This window comes from Scyliorhinus canicula, chromosome 10, assembly GCF_902713615.1.
Source record: "Scyliorhinus canicula chromosome 10, sScyCan1.1, whole genome shotgun sequence".
NCBI lineage: Eukaryota > Metazoa > Chordata > Chondrichthyes > Carcharhiniformes > Scyliorhinidae > Scyliorhinus > Scyliorhinus canicula.
In genome coordinates this window covers 167296853-167318307 of record NC_052155.1, presented here as the reverse complement: position 1 = coordinate 167318307, position 21455 = coordinate 167296853, and the positions used below count along the sequence as shown (strand labels likewise).

At 48.0% G+C, this 21455-nt stretch overlaps 1 protein-coding gene across 3 annotated transcripts in view; it reads right to left on the bottom strand.

The window, feature by feature from the left end:
• Nucleotides 1-21455, bottom strand: part of rttn (rotatin) — a 229033-nt gene that overhangs the window by 41177 nt on the left and 166401 nt on the right. For all 3 annotated transcript variants that reach the window (XM_038810072.1, XM_038810073.1, XM_038810074.1), the window contains exon 37: nucleotides 1204-1294. In XM_038810072.1, coding sequence (XP_038666000.1) covers nucleotides 1204-1294 — 91 coding nt within the window. The remainder of the gene's footprint in view (nucleotides 1-1203; nucleotides 1295-21455) is intronic.

Sequence of the window (21455 nt, the reverse complement as noted above, 5' to 3'; positions counted from 1 at the left end):
TACTCTACTGTACATGTTTGGTGAGTGGACTGTGGCCCATGACAGTCAAATTGCTCCTTTGTGCATGAATTGATGGGATAAAATGAAAGTGGCAGAAATTGATGAATTATAACGACCAATCATTATTGATCAAAGATACAAGAGCTGAACTGTGCTCATTTGAAACATTCCCACTTTGAGCAATAACTTGACTCAGCAGAAAACATGCACAGCATGTGCCCTAATTTTCAAATAAATATATATTTCCTGTGAAAATCACAAAGTTGGACTCAAAGAACAAAGTCGAATGTTGGAGCAGGAATTCTCAACTTGCGAGAAATAGAACAGGTTATTGCAAAAAGGGTGAAAAAATGAAATTGGTTTGTGCCAATGCTGACATATGTCGTGTTAAGGCATGAAGATGTTACATTTCAACTTCGATGAGTGAAATAGCGGGGAAGCAGCCAATTACAGGGAACAGACAGTCCAGGATTGAGGGGGAACATTAAGATACTGTTGTAAACACAAAACTGGGATGGGAGTAATCTGGGCCATGATAGAATCTTTGCAAGGTAGTAAAAACCAAAAACTGTTAATTTTGCAATGGGCCTCAAGACTCAAACCAAAAGGATGGGGTTGTTAGCCACACAAACACACATAAAAAAGGGAGGTGATAATGAGTAATAGTGGCCTAGACTGTTGAGTTATGGTCAGATGATGGTTCTGCCTCATGGATATTACAGTAAGCTGATGCGGTGGCAGCAGTAGAAATTCAATTCTTAATCTAGGATCTTTCTTCATATAAATATCGAGGGCCTAAACTAGGGGTGGGCAAACTTTTCCGTGCAAGGGCCACATTCAGAAATTCACAATTTTAAAGGGCCACATAGTATATTAAGTAAAATAATTAATATTTAAAATAGCCAAAATAAAAGGTTTTTAAAGAAAAAAAAAGCAATTAATTTTTATTAATTAATATTTTAAAGTAGAAACTTCACATGAAACACATGTTGTGCCGAGCAATGATCACCCTACTCAAGTCAACGTATCCACCCTATACCAGTAACCCAACAGCCCCCCCCGTTAACCTTAAAATTAAAAAAAAAAAATGTTTAAAAAAAATTTCTTTTTTTTTATGACTTGATCTTGGTGGGCCGCATAAAGACCAGCCCTCGGGCCGTAGTTTGCCCACCCCTGGCCTAAACAATAGTACATTACACTGACCTGAGCTTTAATATCTTCGTTGTGGTTCGTACGAGTCAGTGGTGTGCCTAGCTCCCACAAGCACCTCGCCAGTAAACCAGTATTTACCACACTATAAGAAAACAAAGACATGAAAAATGATATTAAGTTAAAACCATTTAGTAGAAATACTTACATCACCTATATATATGTATGTGAATATTATGGGCAGCACGGTGGCACAGTGGGTTAGCCCTGCTGCCTCACGGTGCTGAGATTCGATCCTGGTTCTGGGTCACTGTCCGTGTTGATTTTGCACATTATACCCATGTTTGCGTAGGTTTCGCCCCCACAACCCAAAGATGTGCAGGGTAGGTGGATTGAACACGCTAGATTGAACACGCTAAATTGCCCCTTAATTGGAAAAAAAAGAATTGGGTACACTAAATTTTAAAAGGAAATATATGAATATTATAACCCCGATAATCTCCCAATTTGTCCAAAGGATTTAAATTTCGTACACGTCTTCTTTAAGATCACTGGAACATTTTATGCTCGGCATCTGTTGTGATGGCATTAGAGTTAAATTCATGTACTGTTACTCTTATGTACTTCACCAGACATAGGCTTTTTAAAGATTGTTGGCACAAATTATGCACACAAGGTTATTTACAAGAAGCACCAAAATAGCCCTTAAGCTCTCAAATGCAGAATTATGCTTTTCTGGTTCACTCTCTGATTATATTTGAACCAAGGCCAAAACAATGAATAATAGACCTTGAAGCAGCCCCCATCAGCACACAGCTTGGGCTCACAAGTGAGAAGGGCATTCATGCCACACAAGTACCAGGCAACGACCGTCTCCAACAAGAGAAGATTTTAACCATGTACATTTAATGGCATTACCGTTGTTGGACCATCACCTTCTGGGAGCCATAATTGAACAGAAACAGAACTGGACCAGCCATATAAATACTTTGGCTACAAGAGTTGGCCAGAGGCTAGGAAATTTGCAGCTTATCGACTCCCCAAAGTCTGTCCACCATCTGCAAGGCACAAGTTAGGAGTGTGCTTGCGTGGATTTCCTCCGGGTGCTCCGGTTTCCTCCCACAGTCCAAAGACTTGCAGGTTAGGAGGATTGGCCATGATAAATTACCCTTAGTGTCCAAAAAGGTTAGGAGGGGTTATTGGATTACGGGACTAGGATGGAAGTGAGGGCTTAAGTGGGTCAGTGCAGACTCGATACCTTAATAGCCTCCTTCTGCACTGTATGTTCTATGTTCTATGATGGAATATCCTCCATTTGCCTGTCAGATGTGACTCCAACAAATCACAAGGAATACAACATCATAAAGCAACCCACTTGATTGTCACTCCATTCACCTCCTTGAATAGTTACATCCTTAACCACCAATACAACGTAGCAACAGCATGTATCATGCAAATGATGCACTGTAGTAACGTGCAAAACCTCTCTCAAAAGCACCTTCTGAACTGACAACTCTACCACCAAAAAAGTCAGGGTAGCAGACGTCTGTGATCACCACCATAATAAGTCCCTCACCAAAACACACCAGCCTCACTTGGAACTATGTTGTTATTCCTTCACCGTCGCTGGGTCAAATTCCTGGAATGCTCTTCTGAACAACACAGTTGGGTGTATTTACACCACCCCACCTTGACTGCGGCTCAAGAAGGCAGCGCACCACTACCAGTTAGGGCTGGGTATCAAATGCTGGCCTAGTCAATGTTCACATCCCATGAACAATATTTAAATGCCAGCATAGGAGTAACGAAAGTTAAGGGAAATACAAATAATAGGTTTGTATTTTTAGCATTTGTTCATGACCAATATATAACGAGTTTCCGTTTCCATTTCCTACAACTGTTTCCAACCTTGCTTCCACTTAGTAACTCTTTCCATGTCTCGTGCTTTATTTGCCTCCTCAACCTCTCAAAATATAGGGGGCTGGATTCTCCAAAAATGGGGTTATGTCCCCGCACCAGCGTAAAAACGCTGGCATTTCACTCTGGACTTTCCTTAAGAAAGTACTGAGTGATTCTCCCATCTGCAAGGGGCTGGCAGGGTCCTGGAGTGGTTCCCGCAGCTCTGGCTGCGGATACGGAGCCCCCCGCACATCCGGTTGTGATAGAAGATGTAGGTGTGCCCACCCACTCTCTGAGATTGTGCGCGCCCGCGGATCGGTGCCGCTCGATCACTTGCCTGGCGTCCATGAGCCCCCCACCAGGGCAGCCGCGGACCGAGTCCGCAGCCGCCACTCAACGTTCCGACGGCCGATAGGTGGTTAGAACCACGTCGATGGGAACTCGGCCAGTTGCGTGTGGAGAATTGCAGGGAGGGGGGGGGGGGGGGTTCTGCCAATGGCCACCTACCCGCGTCACGTAGCTCGCGTGTGAGCGATTCTCTGGGGACCGGGACCGATCAAAATATCGGGGGTGACACCCATTCTCCGCCCACACGCCGAACGCGATTGAGGCTCGGAGAATTCAGCCCAGGTTCTTTGCATTTTGACCTCAGTTTATCTTCAACTCTTTATTTTTTTTCTCCCCCCTGAGAGTCTTGACTCTTTGTTTGGAGCTTTCCTATTCTGTTATGTCTTGTATTGACTTTCTTTTTACACTTCCTTTATTGTAATTTCCTTGCACTTTTGTGAACACTGCTGCCTCAAAGCGCCTGGGAACCGGGATCAATTCCAGCCTTGGTGACCTTGTGGAGTTTGCACATTCTCCCCATGTCTGTGTTCCACCGGGTGATCTGGTTTTCTCCCACAGTCCAAAGATGTATAGGTTAGGTGGACTGGCCTTAGTGTCCAAAAGGTTAGGTGAGGCTACTGGGAGATGTTGGGGGTGTGGGCCTAGGTAGAGTGCTCTTTCAGAGGGTCTGTGCAGGCTCGATGGGTCAAATGGCCTCCTTCTACATTGTAGTGATTCTATCATTTGTGGCACATGCTCTTACAAGCTCCTAAAACAGATTGTCCACATATCTCATACTTCCTGTGACATTCATAAGGTTCGAAGGTATGGAAATGTGTGGTTTAATTCTGGATTTTATTCCGGTTGTTCACTCCAAATCCAAGTACAGAGAGTTGAGGCGTTCGCTGAGGGGCTGGATTCTCCGGTCCCCCAGCCCCGTGTTTCTCACTGTACCCTGGCAGCAGAATTCACTACTCCCGCTGCTTTTTAAATGGCATTTACCATTGAAGCCATCCCCTGCTGCTTGGAAATCTGCGGGCGGGAATGTGGTGTCGGCTAGAACAGTGAATCGCAATGACAGCAGAAATCTGGCCGAGAAGCTAAATGTATTAATTGGAAGTTACACTAATCCCTACCAGTAACTTGAAGTTCTTGTGGAGGTCAGCTTTAGATTTAACATAGTTCATTGGGACCACACTGTAAAGGGGAAAACTGCCCCTGCTCTTACTCGTCTTTCTCCAATGACTGCAAAGCACCTAAAATTGTGGAGTGTAACACATTGGAGTGGGATAGCTTGATCTTGTTTTCGGACAATGCTCGACACAAAATCGTGGGCCGAAGGGCCTGTTCTGTGCTGTACTGTTCTATGTTCTACATCCATTTGATCTACTGCAAATGTTTAAATTGTTCCCAACATACCAATGTCTGGGGGTTTAACATATGCCTGATTTATCCAAAATAATATCGGGACTATACGTCATGCATAGGCATATATGTATATCTAGAGTGCCACGTCACTCACCAATGAACCATAGGCAGTGTATCAAAGCAACAATGTGTTGTTCTGCAGAACATAGCGAGATCTGGAAATATATACTCGATGGACAGCTCCGGTATGTGTCTAAAAGTGAGCTTATTTTAAACTTCTGGGAACCACAAGGCATAACAATATGGATCAAGAAAAGCAGTGGATATTGGATAATTGGTGTCAAGTCAACTTCCTGTGCCAGACCTGAGAACTTCATACTTCAGCTACATCTGCAATAATCCAGGGAATTGTTGAATGCAGGGCAGGCATATTAACATTTTAATGAGACATATTACTGGAGCATGACATTCTTCCTGGTTGGCGCTAGACAATCATGCAAACAAATGCCTTAATGAATAGGACACTGACAGCTGGATAAGCTGCATGAAACTCAACCGTGCTTTGTGCTTCATATGGTTGGAGGTTTTGGCTGGCTCCCCATGTACATAATTGTGAGACCTACAACCTTGGCTCCTGCAATCCTAGCCTGGATTTTCTCAGCTTGTTTAGGTAAATGGGGTGCTTCCTTACAGAGGAAGCGTGCACTACACATGAGCCTAACAGAAGATTTTGGTGCGATTGAACCACATTACGCCCGGCACGGATCTGGGCGAGCCAGGGTGAGGGGCTTGGTTTATTTGTTCTTTGTCCTTAGTATACGGCTCGTGTCTTCATCGTCTCCCTGCCTGTTTTATGTTCTCCTTCGGTGGTTGCTCTGTTTATAATGTGCTGGATTTGTTCTGGACTGAACGATGTCTCTCTTGGGAGGGGTGGAATGTTTTTCTCTCTCTCTCCGCTGCACTCAGTGTTGGAGCGACCTTTTCCGGTGGGCTGGGCTGGTGTGCCTTTCCGCTGATATAGGTCACGAGGGTGAATGTGTTCTGGGTGCCATGCGATTGGTGTCCTCATTGTGCTGCCTTTTGTCAATACTGTCAATAAACTAACGTATTTGCAGGTTATGTTTGCTGCTTGCTCCTGCATCGGCTGCAAACGCCTCGAGGCTGCTGTTGCTGTTTCCTTCCTTTTCTGTAGCTGGAAAGAAGGACAATTTTTTCTAAGATACCTGGGGTCCTGGAACTCCTGGACTTGTACATCCCTCTGAGCCCAGAAGCAATTTGGTTTGAAGCAAGAAGACACTGCAGTACCTGCTGCGAGCCATTGTTCCAATCGGCCACATGGTGACACCAGATTGCTGGTGTGGTGAGTGCTGCATGGAACTAACATGTCCGATGAGATTGGGCCATGTGGGAGGGTCCGTACAGTTTTGGCTCCTGGACAGAGAATAGCACTGAGTGGAACACGTAGCACATTGATGAACAGATCATTTCTACAACAAAGTTCTTGGCACGATAACTCATTCTCAGGCTTATCCTCCATTTTGGTTGAGGAACCTGCGAGGGGTGATACTGAGAGTTAGTTTTTTATGTGAAAATGAGCTGTTATATGTGGAACATTACATTGTTGATTTTCAAATCTTTGTTACATGTTGACTGTTTAATAAACAAAATATTCTCAACTCTCAAGTGCCTACTCCAGGGTAGGGCTCTGGGGGTTTTCATGGATGGAGGGGCAGCTGGACTGAGCTCCAGAGGCCTCTTCCAGTCCTGGCAGCTCCCATTGTCTGCATCATAGTGCCGGCCTCAGCGATGCTCCTCTGTGACTGGGCTATGCTCTGGAGTGCCTCGGCAATGCCCACCTGTGTCTGGGACAAGTCCCTCAGCGACTGATACATGCCGAGGCCCTGAGCCATGGTCATCACAGACTGAGTCATGTCTTGGACAGCACCACTCAAGCCCCAGGCATCACGTTCCAGGCTTTCCGTTGTTCCAAAGTTCCAGGCTTTCCCTCCCAACCACTTGCTGCTTTGGCCTTGGTGCCACACATGGGCGGCAACATCTCCTCAGACCAACATTTTTGGGACTCCTCCAATCGACTATGCAGTCGCTGGAATGTGCCTGGCATCCCCTCCTGAATCTCATGGATGCGTCCCAAGATCTGGGAGAACCTTGTACATAGGTGCGGCATCAGACTAGGACCCAGGTGAGTCCTGGGAGCCGGCAGACCTCCGACTGCTGTCTACCTTGGATGCTCCTGCCTCCACCTGATTTTCATCAGCAATTGTGGGAATTTGAGAGTGACAGGGGAACTGATACCAGGAGAGAGGTGGTAACTTACCCTTGCAACTCAGTGGCAGACATTGGTTTTCTTGCAACATTGGACGGCGGTCCTCCTGCTCATGTTTCCCGCACTGAGAGCCATTGCCCCTAATTCCCAGGCAGTGCTGCTGACCGTGCTGCTGGGCACCCGACCCCTTGGAGGAACAGGATGACCCCTCTTGATTCGATGGCATTGAGAATCATGACCAGGTCAGCATCCACAAAGCAAGGAGCAGGTGTGCGTGCTGCCATGCTTGCGTGTTGACTGAGTAAGAGTGTTGAGGGAGCATTTAAACGCAGCTCCCTCTTGTTATCGGCGTGAAATTGAGGTGTGAGTGGTGAATCATACAGCCAGTTATGGTGAGAGCTTTGTGGGGGCGATCACATTTCCATCACTAAGTTTTGTTGAGCATGGCCGCAATCTGGCCAATGCAGCGGTTGAGGAACTGCCGTCAAACCTGCCCAAAATGACACTTAGAAATGTTTCCGTTGAATTGGACCCTCGATCAATTCCTCAACTGTTTGCTTTTATCTCTTTAGCTCGTCAGTGTGTGCCCATACATGGCACGGCTGGCCAAACAGAAACATTTTTTCTCCCTTTGTTTTTTTCAGATTTCTACTTTATTTTTTCAGCTGCAGAGAGACTTTAGAGTTAGGGTCTTGCACTCGCACAGGTACAGTTGAGGTCTGAACCACAGTTCCAGCACATGTCAACACAAACAAAATAAACTCCTCTTGTGCTGCAACATTCTACAAGTCTTCTCTTGATCAGAATGGCTGTGCTGACGGTGAATATACTATGAGTTTCCAGATCCTGGAGGAAGGCATTAGACATGTCATGTTTTGTAACCTGTTAATAATGACAGCTAATACTGGACTCAAGGCCCATGTTGCCAAGGAGTTGGTCTTTGAGAGGGGAAGAGTCCATTTTTATTTTTTTTTTAAATAATTTTTATTGGAGTTTTGGAAAATAAATATCAACAGAACAATAATAACAACAATAATAATAAACACCCCCCGGCACCTGTAACAACCCCCCCCCCCCCCAAACCCAATAAACAACAAAATAATAAATTAACAATAAGCAAATGAACTTAAACAATACCCCCCTGAGACGACCCCCCCATTTCCCCCTCTCCTCTCCCCCCCCCCATTTCCCCCTCTCCTCTCCCCCCCCCCATTTCCCCCCCCCCTCTCCCCCCCCCCATTTCCCCCTCTCCTCTCCCCCCCCCCCATTTCCCCCTCTCCTCTCCCCCCCCCCATTTCCCCCTCTCCTCTCCCCCCCCCATTTCCCCCTCTCCTCTCCCCCCCCCCGGGTTGCTGCTGCTGACCTAGTTCCTTATCGTTGAGCCAGAAAGTCGAGGAAAGACTGCCACCTCCTAAAGAACCCTTGTACCGGCCCCCTCAGGGCGAATTTGACCCTCTCCAGCTTAATGAATCCCGCCATGTGTACGCTCGGAGATCTCGCATCCTTCCACTGCAGCAAGATCCTCCGCCGGGCTACTAGAGATGCAAATGACAAAACATCGGCCTCTTTCGCCTCCTGGCTCCACCCCAACCCCAAATATCGCGAGTCCCCAGCCTGGCTTGACCCTACCACCCTCGACACTGTCCTCGCCACCCCCTGCCAGAATTCCCCCAGTGCCGGGCATGCCCAAAACATATGGGCATGGTTCGCTGGGTTCCCTGAACACCTAATGCACCTGTCCTCACCCCCAAAAAACTTGCTCATCCTCGTCCCGGACATATGAGCCCTGTGCAGTACCTTGAACTGGATGAGGCTAAGCCTCGCACATGAAGAGGAGGAGTTCACCCTCTCCAGGGCGTCCGCCCATGTCCCCTTCTCAATCTGCTCCCCCAGCTCCACCTTCCACTTAGCCTTCAGCTCCTCTACCGACGCCTCCTCCACCTCCTGCATCACCTGGTAGATGTCAGACACCTTCCCATCCCCGACCCACACCCCCGAAAGCACCCTATCCCTTACCCCCCGCGGGAGCAGCGAAGGGAACCCCTCCACCTGCCACCTAGCAAACGCCTTGACCTGAAAGTACCTGAACATATTCCCCGGGGTGAGCTCAAACTTCTCCTCCAGTTTACCCAGGGTCGCAAACCTCCCGTCAATGAACAGGTCTCCCAACTTCCTAATGCCCGCCCTGTGCCACCCCAGGAACCCGCCATCAATGTTTCCTGGGACAAACCGGTGGTTCCCCCACAGCGGGGCCTCCACCGAGCCCCCCACTTCCCCTCTGTGTCACCTCCACTGCCCCCAAATTTTGAGGGTAGCCGCCACCACCGGGCTCGTAGTGTACCTCATTGGAGGGAGCGGCAACGGCGCCGTTACCAGTGCCTTCAGGCTCGTGCCTCCACAGGACGCCATCTCCATCCGTTTCCATGCTGCCCCGTCCCCATCCATTACCCACTTACGTACCATCGAGATGTTAGCCGCCCAATAGTACCCAGAGAGGTTAGGCAGCGCCAGCCCCCCTCTATCCCTGCCTTGCTCTAAAAAGACCCTCCTTACCCTCGGAGTCCCGTGCTCCCAAACAAATCCCAGAATGCTGCTGTTCACCCTCCTAAAAAAGGCCCTCGGAATGAAAATGGGGAGGCACTGAAACAAAAACAAAAACCTCGGGAGCACCGTCATTTTAACAGACTGTACCCTACCCGCCAACGACAACGGCAGCATGTCCCACCGTTTAAACTCTTCCTCCATCTGCTCCACCAACCTAGTAAAATTAAACTTGTGCAGAGTCCCCCAACTCCTAGCCACCTGAGCCCCCAGGTACCTAAAACCCCTCACTGCCCTCTTTAGCGGGAGCCTACAAATCCCCTCCTCCTGGTCTCCCGGGTGTACAACGAACAGCTTACACTTGCCCAGGTTCAATTTATAACCCGAGAAACTCCCAAACTCAGCAAGAATCTCCATCACCTCTGGCATTCCCCCCACCAGGTCTGCTACATACAGCAGCAAGTCATCTGCGTACAGCGACACTCGGTGCTCCTCCCCACCCCGCACCAGACCCCTCCACCTCCCCGACTCCCTGAGAGCCATGGCAAGAGGCTCAATTGCCAACGCAAAAAGCAAGGGGGACAGGGGGCACCCCTGCCTCGTCCCACGGTGGAGCCTGAAGTACTCGGACCTCCTCCCATTTGTCGCTACACTCGCCATCGGGGCCTCGTACAGCAACCTCACCATTTAATAAACCTCACCCCAAACCTCTCCAACCACCCCCCACAAGTACCCCCACTCAACCCTATCAAAGGCCTTCTCCGCATCCAATGCCACCACAATCTCCGCCTCTCCTTCTGCCACCGGCATCATGATCACATTTAGCAGCCTTCGTACATTAGTGTTCAGCTGCCTTCCCTTCACAAAACCCGTCTGATCTTCATGTATCACCCCCGGCACACAGTCCTCGATTCTAGTGGCCAAGATCTTCGCCAGCTTCCCTCCCATGCCTCGTTAAAGGTCCGGACCAAATGGGGGCCCAACAGGTCCGCGTATTTCTTATAAAATTCCACCGGGAACCCATCCGGACCCGGCGCCTTCCCCGACTGCATGTGGCCAATTCCTCTAACCAGCTCCTCCAACGCGATCGGCGCCCCCAGTCCCTCCACCTGCTCCTCCTGCACCCTTGGAAATCGCAGCCTGTCCAAAAAGCTCTCCATTCCCCCTCCCACCACCGGCGGCTCAGACCGGTACAGTTCCCTGTAGAAGTCCCTAAAAACCCCATTGACCTCTGCCCCCTGCCGCACCACATTCCCACCCCTATCCTTCACTCCACCAACCTCCCTAGCCGCGTCCCGCTTGCGAAGCCGATGCGCCAGCATCCTGCTCGCCTTCTCTCCACACTCGTAGACCGCTCCCTGCGTCTTCCTCCACTGTGTCTCCGCCTTTCTAGTGGTCAATAAATCAAACTTGGCCAGCAGGCTTCGCCGCTCCCCCAGCAATCCCTCCTCCGGGGCCTCCGCATACCTCCTACCTACACTCAGCAGCTTCCCCACCAGTCTCTCCATCTCCCTCCTCTCCCCCCTCTCCCTATGGGCTCGGATAAAGATCAGCTCCCCCCTAATCACTGCCTTCAGAGCCTCCCACACCATCCCCACCCGGACCTCCCCAGTATCACTGACCTCGAGGTACCTCTCGATACATTCCTGGACCCTCCTACACACCTCCACATCGGCCAACAACCCCACGTCCAGACGCCAAAGCGGGCGCTGATCCCGCACCTCCCCCATCTCCAGATCCACCCAATGCGGAGCATGGTCCGAAATCGCAATAGCCGAATATTCGGCCTCCTCCACCCTCGGGACCAGTCCCCTACTCAGGGCAAAAAAATCAATACAGGAATACACCCTGTGCACATGGGAGAAAAAAAAGAGTACTCCCGAGCCCTCGGCCTCCCAAACCTCCAGGGATCCACTCCGCCCATCTGGTCCATAAACCCCCTCAACACCTTGGCCGCCGCCGGCCTCCTGCCTGTCCATGAACTAGAACGATCCAGTAGGGAATCCAGCACCGTATTGAAGTCCCCCCCCACGATCAGGCCCCCCACCTTCAGGTCAGGAATGCGGCCCAACATACGCCTCATGAAACCAGCATCATCCCAATTTGGGGCGTACACATTTACCAACACCACCCTCTCCCCCTGCAGCTTACTGCTCACCCTGCCGCCACTATCAGCCACCACCTCAGACGCCTCAAACGCCACCCTCTTCCCCACCAGGATCGCCACCCCCCGGTTCTTCGAGTCGAGCCCCGAATGAAAAACCTGCCCCACACACCTCTTCCTCAGACGGACCTGGTCCGCCACCTTCAGGTGGGTCTCCTGGAGCATGGCCACGTCCGCCATCAGCTCCTTCAGTTGCGAAAACACCCGGGCCCGCTTAACCGGCCCATTCAACCCCCTCACGTTCCACGTGATCAGCCGGATCAGGGGGCACCCCGCCCCCCTCGACTAGCCATGGCCCATCGACTGCTCGCCCCATGCCAGCACCCATTCGGCCCATTTCCCACGGCGATAGGACCTCACCCCGACCCACACCAGCTCCTCCCTAGCCAATCCAGCAGCAACCCGGTATCTCCCCCCCCCCCCCCCCCCCCCCCCCCCCCCCAAGGCTAGGACCCCTCCTAGCCGTGACGCTCCCTCCATAGTACTCCCGTGAGCCAGCTGACTTCTGCTGACCCCGGCAGCTCCCGCCCTAACTCCAATCCCTCCCGATATGAGGACACCCCTCCCCCCCGCATCAGCTCCTTGGCACCGCTTCAGCGCAGGAAAACGGATCCGATATCCACGCCCCTTGTCACCAGCTCCACCCCCCTCGTCCCGCAGCGCGGGAAACCAGAGGAAAGCCCGCGCTTTCACACTGCCCCACCCCCCCCAACGCAGCTCCCAAACAGCAGTCCTAACCCATCCACCAACCCCATACAAACAAAAACAGATCAACCACAAACCCCAATACCCCCCTTAAGACACACAACCATAACCCACATCATCCGAAAGCGAGAGAAAAAAAACCAAACAGAATAACCAGCAACAGCATACACAGTGATACAAAAAAAAAACCTCCCACAGCCCCCAATCTCTAGTTCGAGTCCAACTTTTCAGCCTGCACAAAGGCCCACGCCTCCTCCAAGGACTCGAAATAGTAATGCCGGCCCTTGTAGGTGACCCACAGGCGCGCAGGCGGCAGCATGCCGAACTTCACCTGCTTGCCGTGGAGCACCGCCTTTGTCCGGTTAAACCCGGCTCTCCGCTTGACCACCTCCACACTCCAGTCCTGGTAGATACGCACTACCGCATTCTCCCACTTGCTGCTCCTTACCTTCTTGGCCCATCGCAGCACACACTCCTGGTCACTGAACCGATGGAACCGCACCAGCACCGCCCGCGGGGGTTCATTCGCCTTAGGCCACCTGGCCAGGGGCAGATGGAAGGATCCTGCCCCCACCAGCTAGTTAAGCATCACGGCCACATAGGCCGGCAGGTCCGACCCCTCCAGCCCCTCCTCGAGGCCCAGGATCCGCAAGTTCTTCCTCCTTGATCGAAACTCCATCTCCTCGAAACAATCTTGCCACTTTTTGTGGAGCGCCTCGTGCATCTCCACCTTCCCCACGAGGGCCGAAACCTCATCCTCGCGCTCAGAGGCCTGCTGCTGCAACTCAAGTATCGCTGCACCCGAAGTTGTCTGGGTCTCCAACAGCTTACTTTTCGTTACCTTCAGGGATTCCAGCAACTCCCCTTTCAGCTCTGTAAAATAGCGCAGAAGGGCCACCTGCTGCTCCTCCGCCCACTGCCTCCACTCCTTAGGGGCTCCACCGGCCGCCATTTTGTCCACCTTCCCCCGCTTTTCCAGGGGAGCTGCTGCCGTTTTTCTCCTCGCCCCACTCCGGGTCCGCACCATAAATCCCGGGGGGGTTTTGCTCCAGACCATTTTATCCACCGGGAATCATCGAATCAGCGCCGTTTGGGGCCCTTAAAAGAGCCCACAAGTCCTATTAAAGCGGGAGCTGCCGAACTGCGGCTTAGCTCCGCATAGCCGCAACCGGAACCGAGAAAAAGACTCCATAAGGTACCACCATAAAATCAGGTTACAGATTTTCCAAAATGTTCCCGCATCACACAGAGTCAGTCAAGTGAGATATAGCAGAGAGAGATTATTCACCCACAAAAAGCAAGTGAGAGCTCACGCCCAGATTGAAGAGACCAAAATCCTGATGACTCAAAAGAGGCTGGAAGATTTTCCCCATGTCTGCGTGGGTCTCATCCCCACAACCCAAAAAGAGGATAGGTGAATTGGCCATGCTAAATTGCCCCTTAATTGGGGAAAAAAGAATTGGGTACTCTAAATTAAAAAAAAAAGAGGCTGGAAGATTTGCCTAGCTTTGGCACTCTCCAAATCCAGTTTGCGGATTGGAAGTTATTCAGCTAGAAAAGGGAAAAGAAGATGGTTCCTGGTGAATGAGAATGTTATTTCCCTTGTAGATAAGGGCATAAGTTGCTTTACAGAAAGTGTTTGTCTATTATTTTGTCTTGCAGTAAGTCTTTCTTTAATAAATTTAGAGTACCCAATTCTTTTTTTCCAATTAAGGGGCAATTTAGCGTGGCCAATCCACCTACTCTGCACATCTTTGGGTTGTGGGAGCAAGACCCACGCAAACACGGGGAGAATGTGCAAACTCCACACAGACAGTGACCCAGAGCCGGGATCGAACCTGGGACCTCGGCACCGTGAGGCAGCAGAGCTAATCCACTGTGCCACTGTTCAGTAAAAGTCTTAAAGCATGAAATTCTTCTTAAAAGTTATTCGTCTCTACAGAGACCATGGACGGAATTCTCTGACCCCCACCAGGGTCGTGGAATCGCCTGGAGCCTTCATAAATCCCGCCTCCGTCGTGGCCAAAATTCTCCACCACCCGGGAATCGGCAGGGATGGTAGTCACGCCCCGCCAGTCGGCGGGGCCCCCGTGGCGATTCTACGGCCCGCAATGGGCCGAAGTCCCGCCGCTGTTAGGCCTCTCCTGTTAGGCGGCGGGAGCAGGCCCCGGAGTCCTGGGGGGGGGGGGCACAGGGCGATCGGACCCCGGGGGTTGCCCCCACAGTGGCCTGGCCCGTGATCGGGGCCCACCGATCGGCGAGCGGGCCTGTGGCGTGGGGGCACTCTTTTTCTTCCGCCGCCACCACGGCCTCCACCATGGCGGAGGCGGAATAGACTCCCCTCCACTGCGCATGCGCCGGTGGTGACGTCAGCGGCCGCTGACGCTCCGGCACATGCGCGGACTCATGTCGACCTACGAAGGCCTTTCGGCCAGCCCCGACGCCAGTTGGCGTGGTGCCAAAGTCCATTGACGCCAGTCGGCGGAGCGGGAGCCACTCCGGTGTCGGCCTAGCCCCTAAAAGGTGCGGAGAATACCGCACCTTTGGGGAGGCCCAACGCCGGAGTGGTTGGCGCCACTCCGGGACCCCCCGCCGCGCCGGGTAGGGGAGAATACTGCCCCATAATACAATGCCAAAAATCTGAAGATGTTGATAAAATAACTACAAGAGCAGAATGGCAAATTTGATTGAAGAAAAATAATTTAATATTTGTGATTTATATATTTGGAATGCAAAACATTTATTTTATGAGCATTAAGATTTGTTACACGTCATCAAATGAAAATGGTTCGGCCTTGCAAAGACAACATTTTCAAGCTGCAAACAGTTAGGTTACACAAAACTCACCAAATTTGTCGAGCATCCATTATTATATCTACAAGCACTTTGCCTATGCTACATTATTTCTTGTTACCGAGGAGCAGGAATAGGCCATTCAGTCCCTTGAGCCGCTTCTGTTTTTCAATCGGATCATGGCTAATCTGTACCTCAAATTAATTTATCCACTTTGATCCAAAACTCAATATCCCTCAGTTAATGAAAGATTTGTCCATCATAATTCCCATTATTTTCTCCATTATAATATTTAACAACTTACATTAAATTCATTCAATTTCTCTTTGGACTTATTCTTCGGTTCCTTTGTTTTGTTGTTCTATTCCACAATTGTGAAAATGGATTAAAAATTGCCACTTCCTTTCATCTGTCTTTAATAGGCCCACATTGCCCCTTGCCACTCTCTCAATAATGGTTAACCAACAGTGATTACATCTGAACTATTCAATTTTCAATAAATAAATGTTTTTTTTCTTGCTAAATATTTATGCTTTTAGTTTCATATCAGTTTTATTAATTGGGATGCATGGAAAGCCAGCAATTTTAACTACAGAACTTTGAAACACCAAGTAACAGTACACCCTTGCATCACTACACAATATCCAACATTAAAGAATTCATAATTCCACTGAAATTTCATATTTTCCAGGATATAATTTTTCTAAGTAATTTATTAAACAGAGTTCCCCTCGGATTGCCAGGTTGTGCATTAATGATTGATTACACACAATAAACTTGGGAACTGTAGATTATCATCCTGAAGTAGCTGATTATACCATATTTTGTTTCCTCAGGATGTTCTGAAGAGCCACATAGTTCATCATAGAATGAGATGCTTTTGATGAATACTCATCACTATAAGGTAAGCAAATATGACAGCCATCTTGCACACAGCCCCACTAACACCAAAGAGATAAGTGATCAATTAATCTGTTTAGGTTGAGGATCAGAACAACCTTCTGCTCGTCGCTTAAAGGGGTTAACTTTATCCATTTGAAAAAACAGGTTTAGCATTGCATAGGATATATGGTATTTCCAGCAATGCTGCTCTCCCTCAGTATTGTAGTAAGTGATACCCTCGATTGTGTGTTCAAATCCTGGATTAGCCCCAGAACACACAACTGCCTGACCAAAGAATATAACAATTATTACACCAGATTATGTTAAAGCTTTGGTGCCAATGGTCATGGCAACCTTCAACTCAGAACGTACATAGCAAATTCAAATCCTGTAATTCCAGCCAATTGTGATACATTATCCTTCTGGAAGCAAACAGCAGAGATAAAGGTTACAGATAACTATTTGTAATAGATTGTCAACATGTTGGAAGGATCCTTCCTGTTGATTCTCTTATTTCCTTTATTTTTGCGGTTAATCATTTTTGATCCATGGATGCTTAATCGACATGTTTCTTTACGTCAAGCAGCAGAGAGAATGAGGAATTCAACAAGTTGCAACATAATATTTGGTGGAGTGTATGAACAAGATAACTCAGACTTTGTGGCACCCGAGAGATGGGCTGAGACTTGGTTTGATTGGTTGGCTGGTGGTCAATGAATTGGCCAAAAGACTGTATCCTGCCCTGTAACTGGTGGTAATTGGGTTCTGCCCGAGTGGACTGATTTTCAGACAGCCAGGGGAAGTTCAGTTTGAATCCTGGACACTCAGGCAAAATAGCCTGCTCTCTCTTGCTCATGTTTTCTGCAGAAAAACTGCTGTATTTCTGAAATGAGTGACCTGGATGAATCTACACTGAAAACCGTTGCAGACTGGAAAATGGAGGCCTCAACCTTAAAGCTTACTTTGAAGGAAAGTGTGTTTAAGGCCAACCATCTGAAACAAAGGCTCTTTACTTTTTACTTATTATTTTCACCCCTCTCTTCCCCTCTGTGTTTGTTTGTCTTATGTGCGTGTATTTTTGTTTTGTATTTGCTGTATATTTCATTATAGGTCTCGTTGTAAATAAAGTAATTGTGTTTAAATTTACAAACCTGGTGATTGTAATTATTGGACAGCCAAGGGCTGAAGACTTTGGGTATTTTTCTAAAAAGTATTGTTTAATTCAATTTTGTTGCGATTCTGGGTCAAGGGGGATGATGCGGCCTAGCCCAGGGTGTCATAACAGTGTTAGTAAAAAAGTTGGAAGGAAGGAAAAATATATCAATTCATGGCCTGAGTCATGCTTTATAATGTTTGAGTCAATGCAAAGTATAATAGTCTGTTTCTACTATTCACAAAGTGAACAATGAGAAACATACCCGTTAAAAGGGCCAGTGTCTTTAATTGGAATGTCTTTTGATGGACGAATACTGCAGAACGCAAGATAAAAATGTTCTGCTGGCAACATAACTCCTGCGTTTGGATCCTTCCTGTTAATATTTTTACTGAGGTAATTTTGTTTATTTCTCATCTTAAGAGGTGCCTAGATTGTGAAAGACGTCCTTAAACAACAGGAATTTATGATCCTGAGCCTATGAAACGACGTCATCAATGTATCAAGCTTGCAGCTGCAGCAGTACCAAGCATGAAATTGATGAAACATAATTGCCATTTCCATATTAATAAGAGAAGTTTAAAATGAACATGGGTTTCTGAACGCAATGATAAAAATAAAAACAAACATAGCTCCATATTAAAATGTTAACTTGAGCCTGAATTTTTTTAAGATCTCTTCTGAAGAAAATATCTATTTGCCAGTTTTGAACAGGGGAGTAATGAAGGATATGAGCAACTATCATCACAAACAAAATGTGGTGAGCCACGTATGGCTGTTGTATATATTATTGTATTTACTCACTGTTACTGTTGTTGTGTTGATGTTGTGTTGGCTCCGCCTGTGTCTCCGCCCCTCTGAGAAGGTAAATAACCTATCGATTCAGGACTGCCTCTCAGTGCGGAAGGAGCTACTGGTGGGTACATTCTAGCTGATTAAAACCACAGTTCTTGTTAACTACCGTTTCGACTGGGTTGATTGGTATCACACAATTAGGTGTGGGAATAGGTGGAGCTAGATTAGTGGGAAGGAAGGAAGCAGGAAAGAGAAAGGCGAGGGAGGGGGTAAGAGGTAGATGGAGACCAAGTGCTAGACCAAACACTGAAGTTGGAAGGGGGATTTTAAAACCACTTCATGATACTTGTGATTGGGGCGCCCCTCTGAGAAGGTATCTAACCTATCGATCCGGGACAGCCTCTCAGTGTGGGAGGAGCTACTGGTGGCCGCATTCTAGCTGATTAAAACCACAGTTCTTGTTAACTACCGTTTTTACTGGATTGATTGGTATCAATTTAATCAGCTAGAATTTTTTTAACATGGAAGCAATTTTAAAACCAGAACGCCTTGATCTTGACCCGCAGGCGCCGGAGGCTATGGCAATATTTGAGCATTGGTTCAATTGCTTTGAGGCCTACCTCAGCTCCTTCGCCGCCGAGGCCTCCCCAGAAATTAAACAGCGTCTCCTCAACGCCCGGGTTGGTTGCTCTTGGCTCCTAAAAGGCTTGGTTCTAGGTGTCAGTGTGTGGTGGGTCTCGGGGGAATGGAAGTCGCATTACTAGATTGTAGTGAAGCATAAAACATATATACTGTAGCTCAGGCCATTCATGGGTTGTCAGAAAGTCATGAATTTAGTCTTCCAAAGCAGCCTGCTTACCTCAGTGCCTTAAATTAAAAAATATCTCATATGTTGAATGATCGGGCCGACGTAGCTCAGATAAATTCAACAAAAGGAAAGCCGAATTTGAGACTTCTAGTGGTAGTGATACAATGGAATGCTGCCACACAGTTAGGCATTTTTTTTCTGTGAAAGAGAAGATGGTTCGGTGGCACTGGCTTCCACGCGCAGCTAAGTTTTCTTATTAATTGGAAAAACCATAATCAAAATGAGACCCCCAAAATGTGAAATGCGACCCCCCCTGTGGAATTGACCGAAGCTTCCTGAGCTCACCTTCCTCCTTTGGAAGTTAAAACCACCAGAGACATTTTTCGGATTCTCTTCATCGTGTTTTGAGCCTGGAGGATTGCCCATTAAGGCCTCAGGTAGCCTGAACCATGACAGAGAATCAGGAGGATTGAGAAGAATTTACTGATAGTTATTGTGTTCAGCATCCATAAAACTCCAGCTGATCAGTTTTGCACAAAAGGTGAAGAATAATTTATTCTACTTGGAGTGCATGAGCATTATTGTCCAGCTACTTGCCATTTTTCAACTATGAAAAGTACTTTCCCAGGTTAGTTCCAGTGCAATAAAAACAAAATGTGCGGCAGACTCCCAGCAGGTATGGCAGCATCAGTGGAGTGAGAAGGAATTAACTTCAAGATGGCTTTCGAGCTTCAAGATCCCTCCTAATCTTCCCCTCTCTGACTCGCAACAATGAAAATGTTTTTTTTTTATTTGAAAGATGATCAACCTGATCAGTTAATTCAGTTTCGCTCTTCACAGATGCTGCTAGATCTACTGAGTGTTTTTGATATTTTGTGCTTATATTTCAGATTTCCAGCATCTGCAATCTTTTATTTTAGGTCTGGACATCCTGGGAGTGACGCACCTTTTTTTTTCATGCATCTGCACTTGTAAAGCAAGAAATAAGTGAACACTTTGATGACTTGGAAGGGTTGGGGACGTGCTAATGGAGTTGCTTCACAAAACATTTTGTTGGATTTAGAAGAATACGATAAACGTAAAGCGTCACAAAGTTATTTGTTTTATTCAATCTTTGATACTAATGCAAGAGAAAAGTGATTCAACTGTTACATGCGATCAACAGCTCAGCTTCGTCATAAAGTAACCAACATGAAGAAATATCTCAAATGCAATAACTAATATTACCATAATACCTGCCTGTAGTATATTGCAGTGATTGGATTCAGGAAATCGCTTTTCCTCTGGAGTAATTCAATATCCGATTATTAAATGATGTGGAGATGCCGGCGTTGGACTGGGGTGGGCACAGTAAAAAGTCATACAACATCAGGTTAAAGCCCAACAGGTTTGTTTTTCACTAGCTCGGCTCCTTCTTCAGGTGAATGAAGAGATGGGCCCAGAAACATATATATAAAGTCAATTATGCAAGGTGATACTTTGAATGCGAGTCTTTGCAGGTAATTATGCCTTTACAGGTCCAGACAGAGCAACTGGAGAGAGGGATAATCACAGGTTAGAGGTGTGAATTGTCTCAAGCCAGGACAGTTGGTAGGATTTTGCAAGCCCAGGCCAGATGGTGGGGGATGAATGTAATGCGACATGAATCCAAGGTCCTGGTTGAGTCTGTACTTATGTGTGCAGAACTTGGCTATCAGTTTCTGCTTGGCGATTCTGTGTTGTCCCGTGTCCTGAAGGCTGCCTTGGAGAACGCATACCCGAAGATCAGAGGCTGAATACCCTTGACTGCTGAAGTGTTTCCTGACAGGAAGGGAACATTCCTGCCTGGCGATTATCCGTTCATCCGTTGTCGCAGCGTTTGCATGGTCTCGCCAATGTACCATGCCTCGGGACATCCTTTCCTGCAGTGTATGAGGTAGACAAAGTTGGCCGAGTCACACGAGTATGTACCACGTATCTGGTGGGTGGTGTTATCATATGTAATTGTGGTATCCATGTCGATGATCTGAAATGTCTTGCCGAGATTGCCGTGGCAGGGCTGTGTGGTATAGTGGTCGCTGTTCTCCTGAAGGCTGGGTAGTTCGCTGTAAACAATGGTCTGTTGAGATTGCGCGTTTGTTTGAAGGCAAGTAGTGGGGGTATGAGGATGGCCGTGGCAAGATGTTCGTCTTCATCAATGATGTGTTGAAGACTGCGAAGAAGATTTCACAGTTTCTCCGCTCCAGGGAAGTATTGGACAATGAGGGGTACTCTGTTGGTTATGTCCCATGTTTGTCTTCCGAGGAGGTCAGTGCGGTTTTTTGCTGTGGTACGTTGGAACTGTCGATCGATGAGTCGAGTGCCACATCCCGTTCGTATGAGGGCATTTTTCAGTGTCTGTCGATGTCTGTTACGTTCCTCCTCGTCTGAGCAGATCTTGTGCATACGGAGGACTTGTCCATAGGGGATGGCAGTTATTACATGAAAGAGGGCTCTTTGGTCCTTTCAATATGTCAAACCAGCTAGCTGTCTATCAGTTCTATCCAGATGAAAACAGTAGTCAGTGATGGGGAGGGTGGAAAAATAATTTTGATCATAACGTTAATAC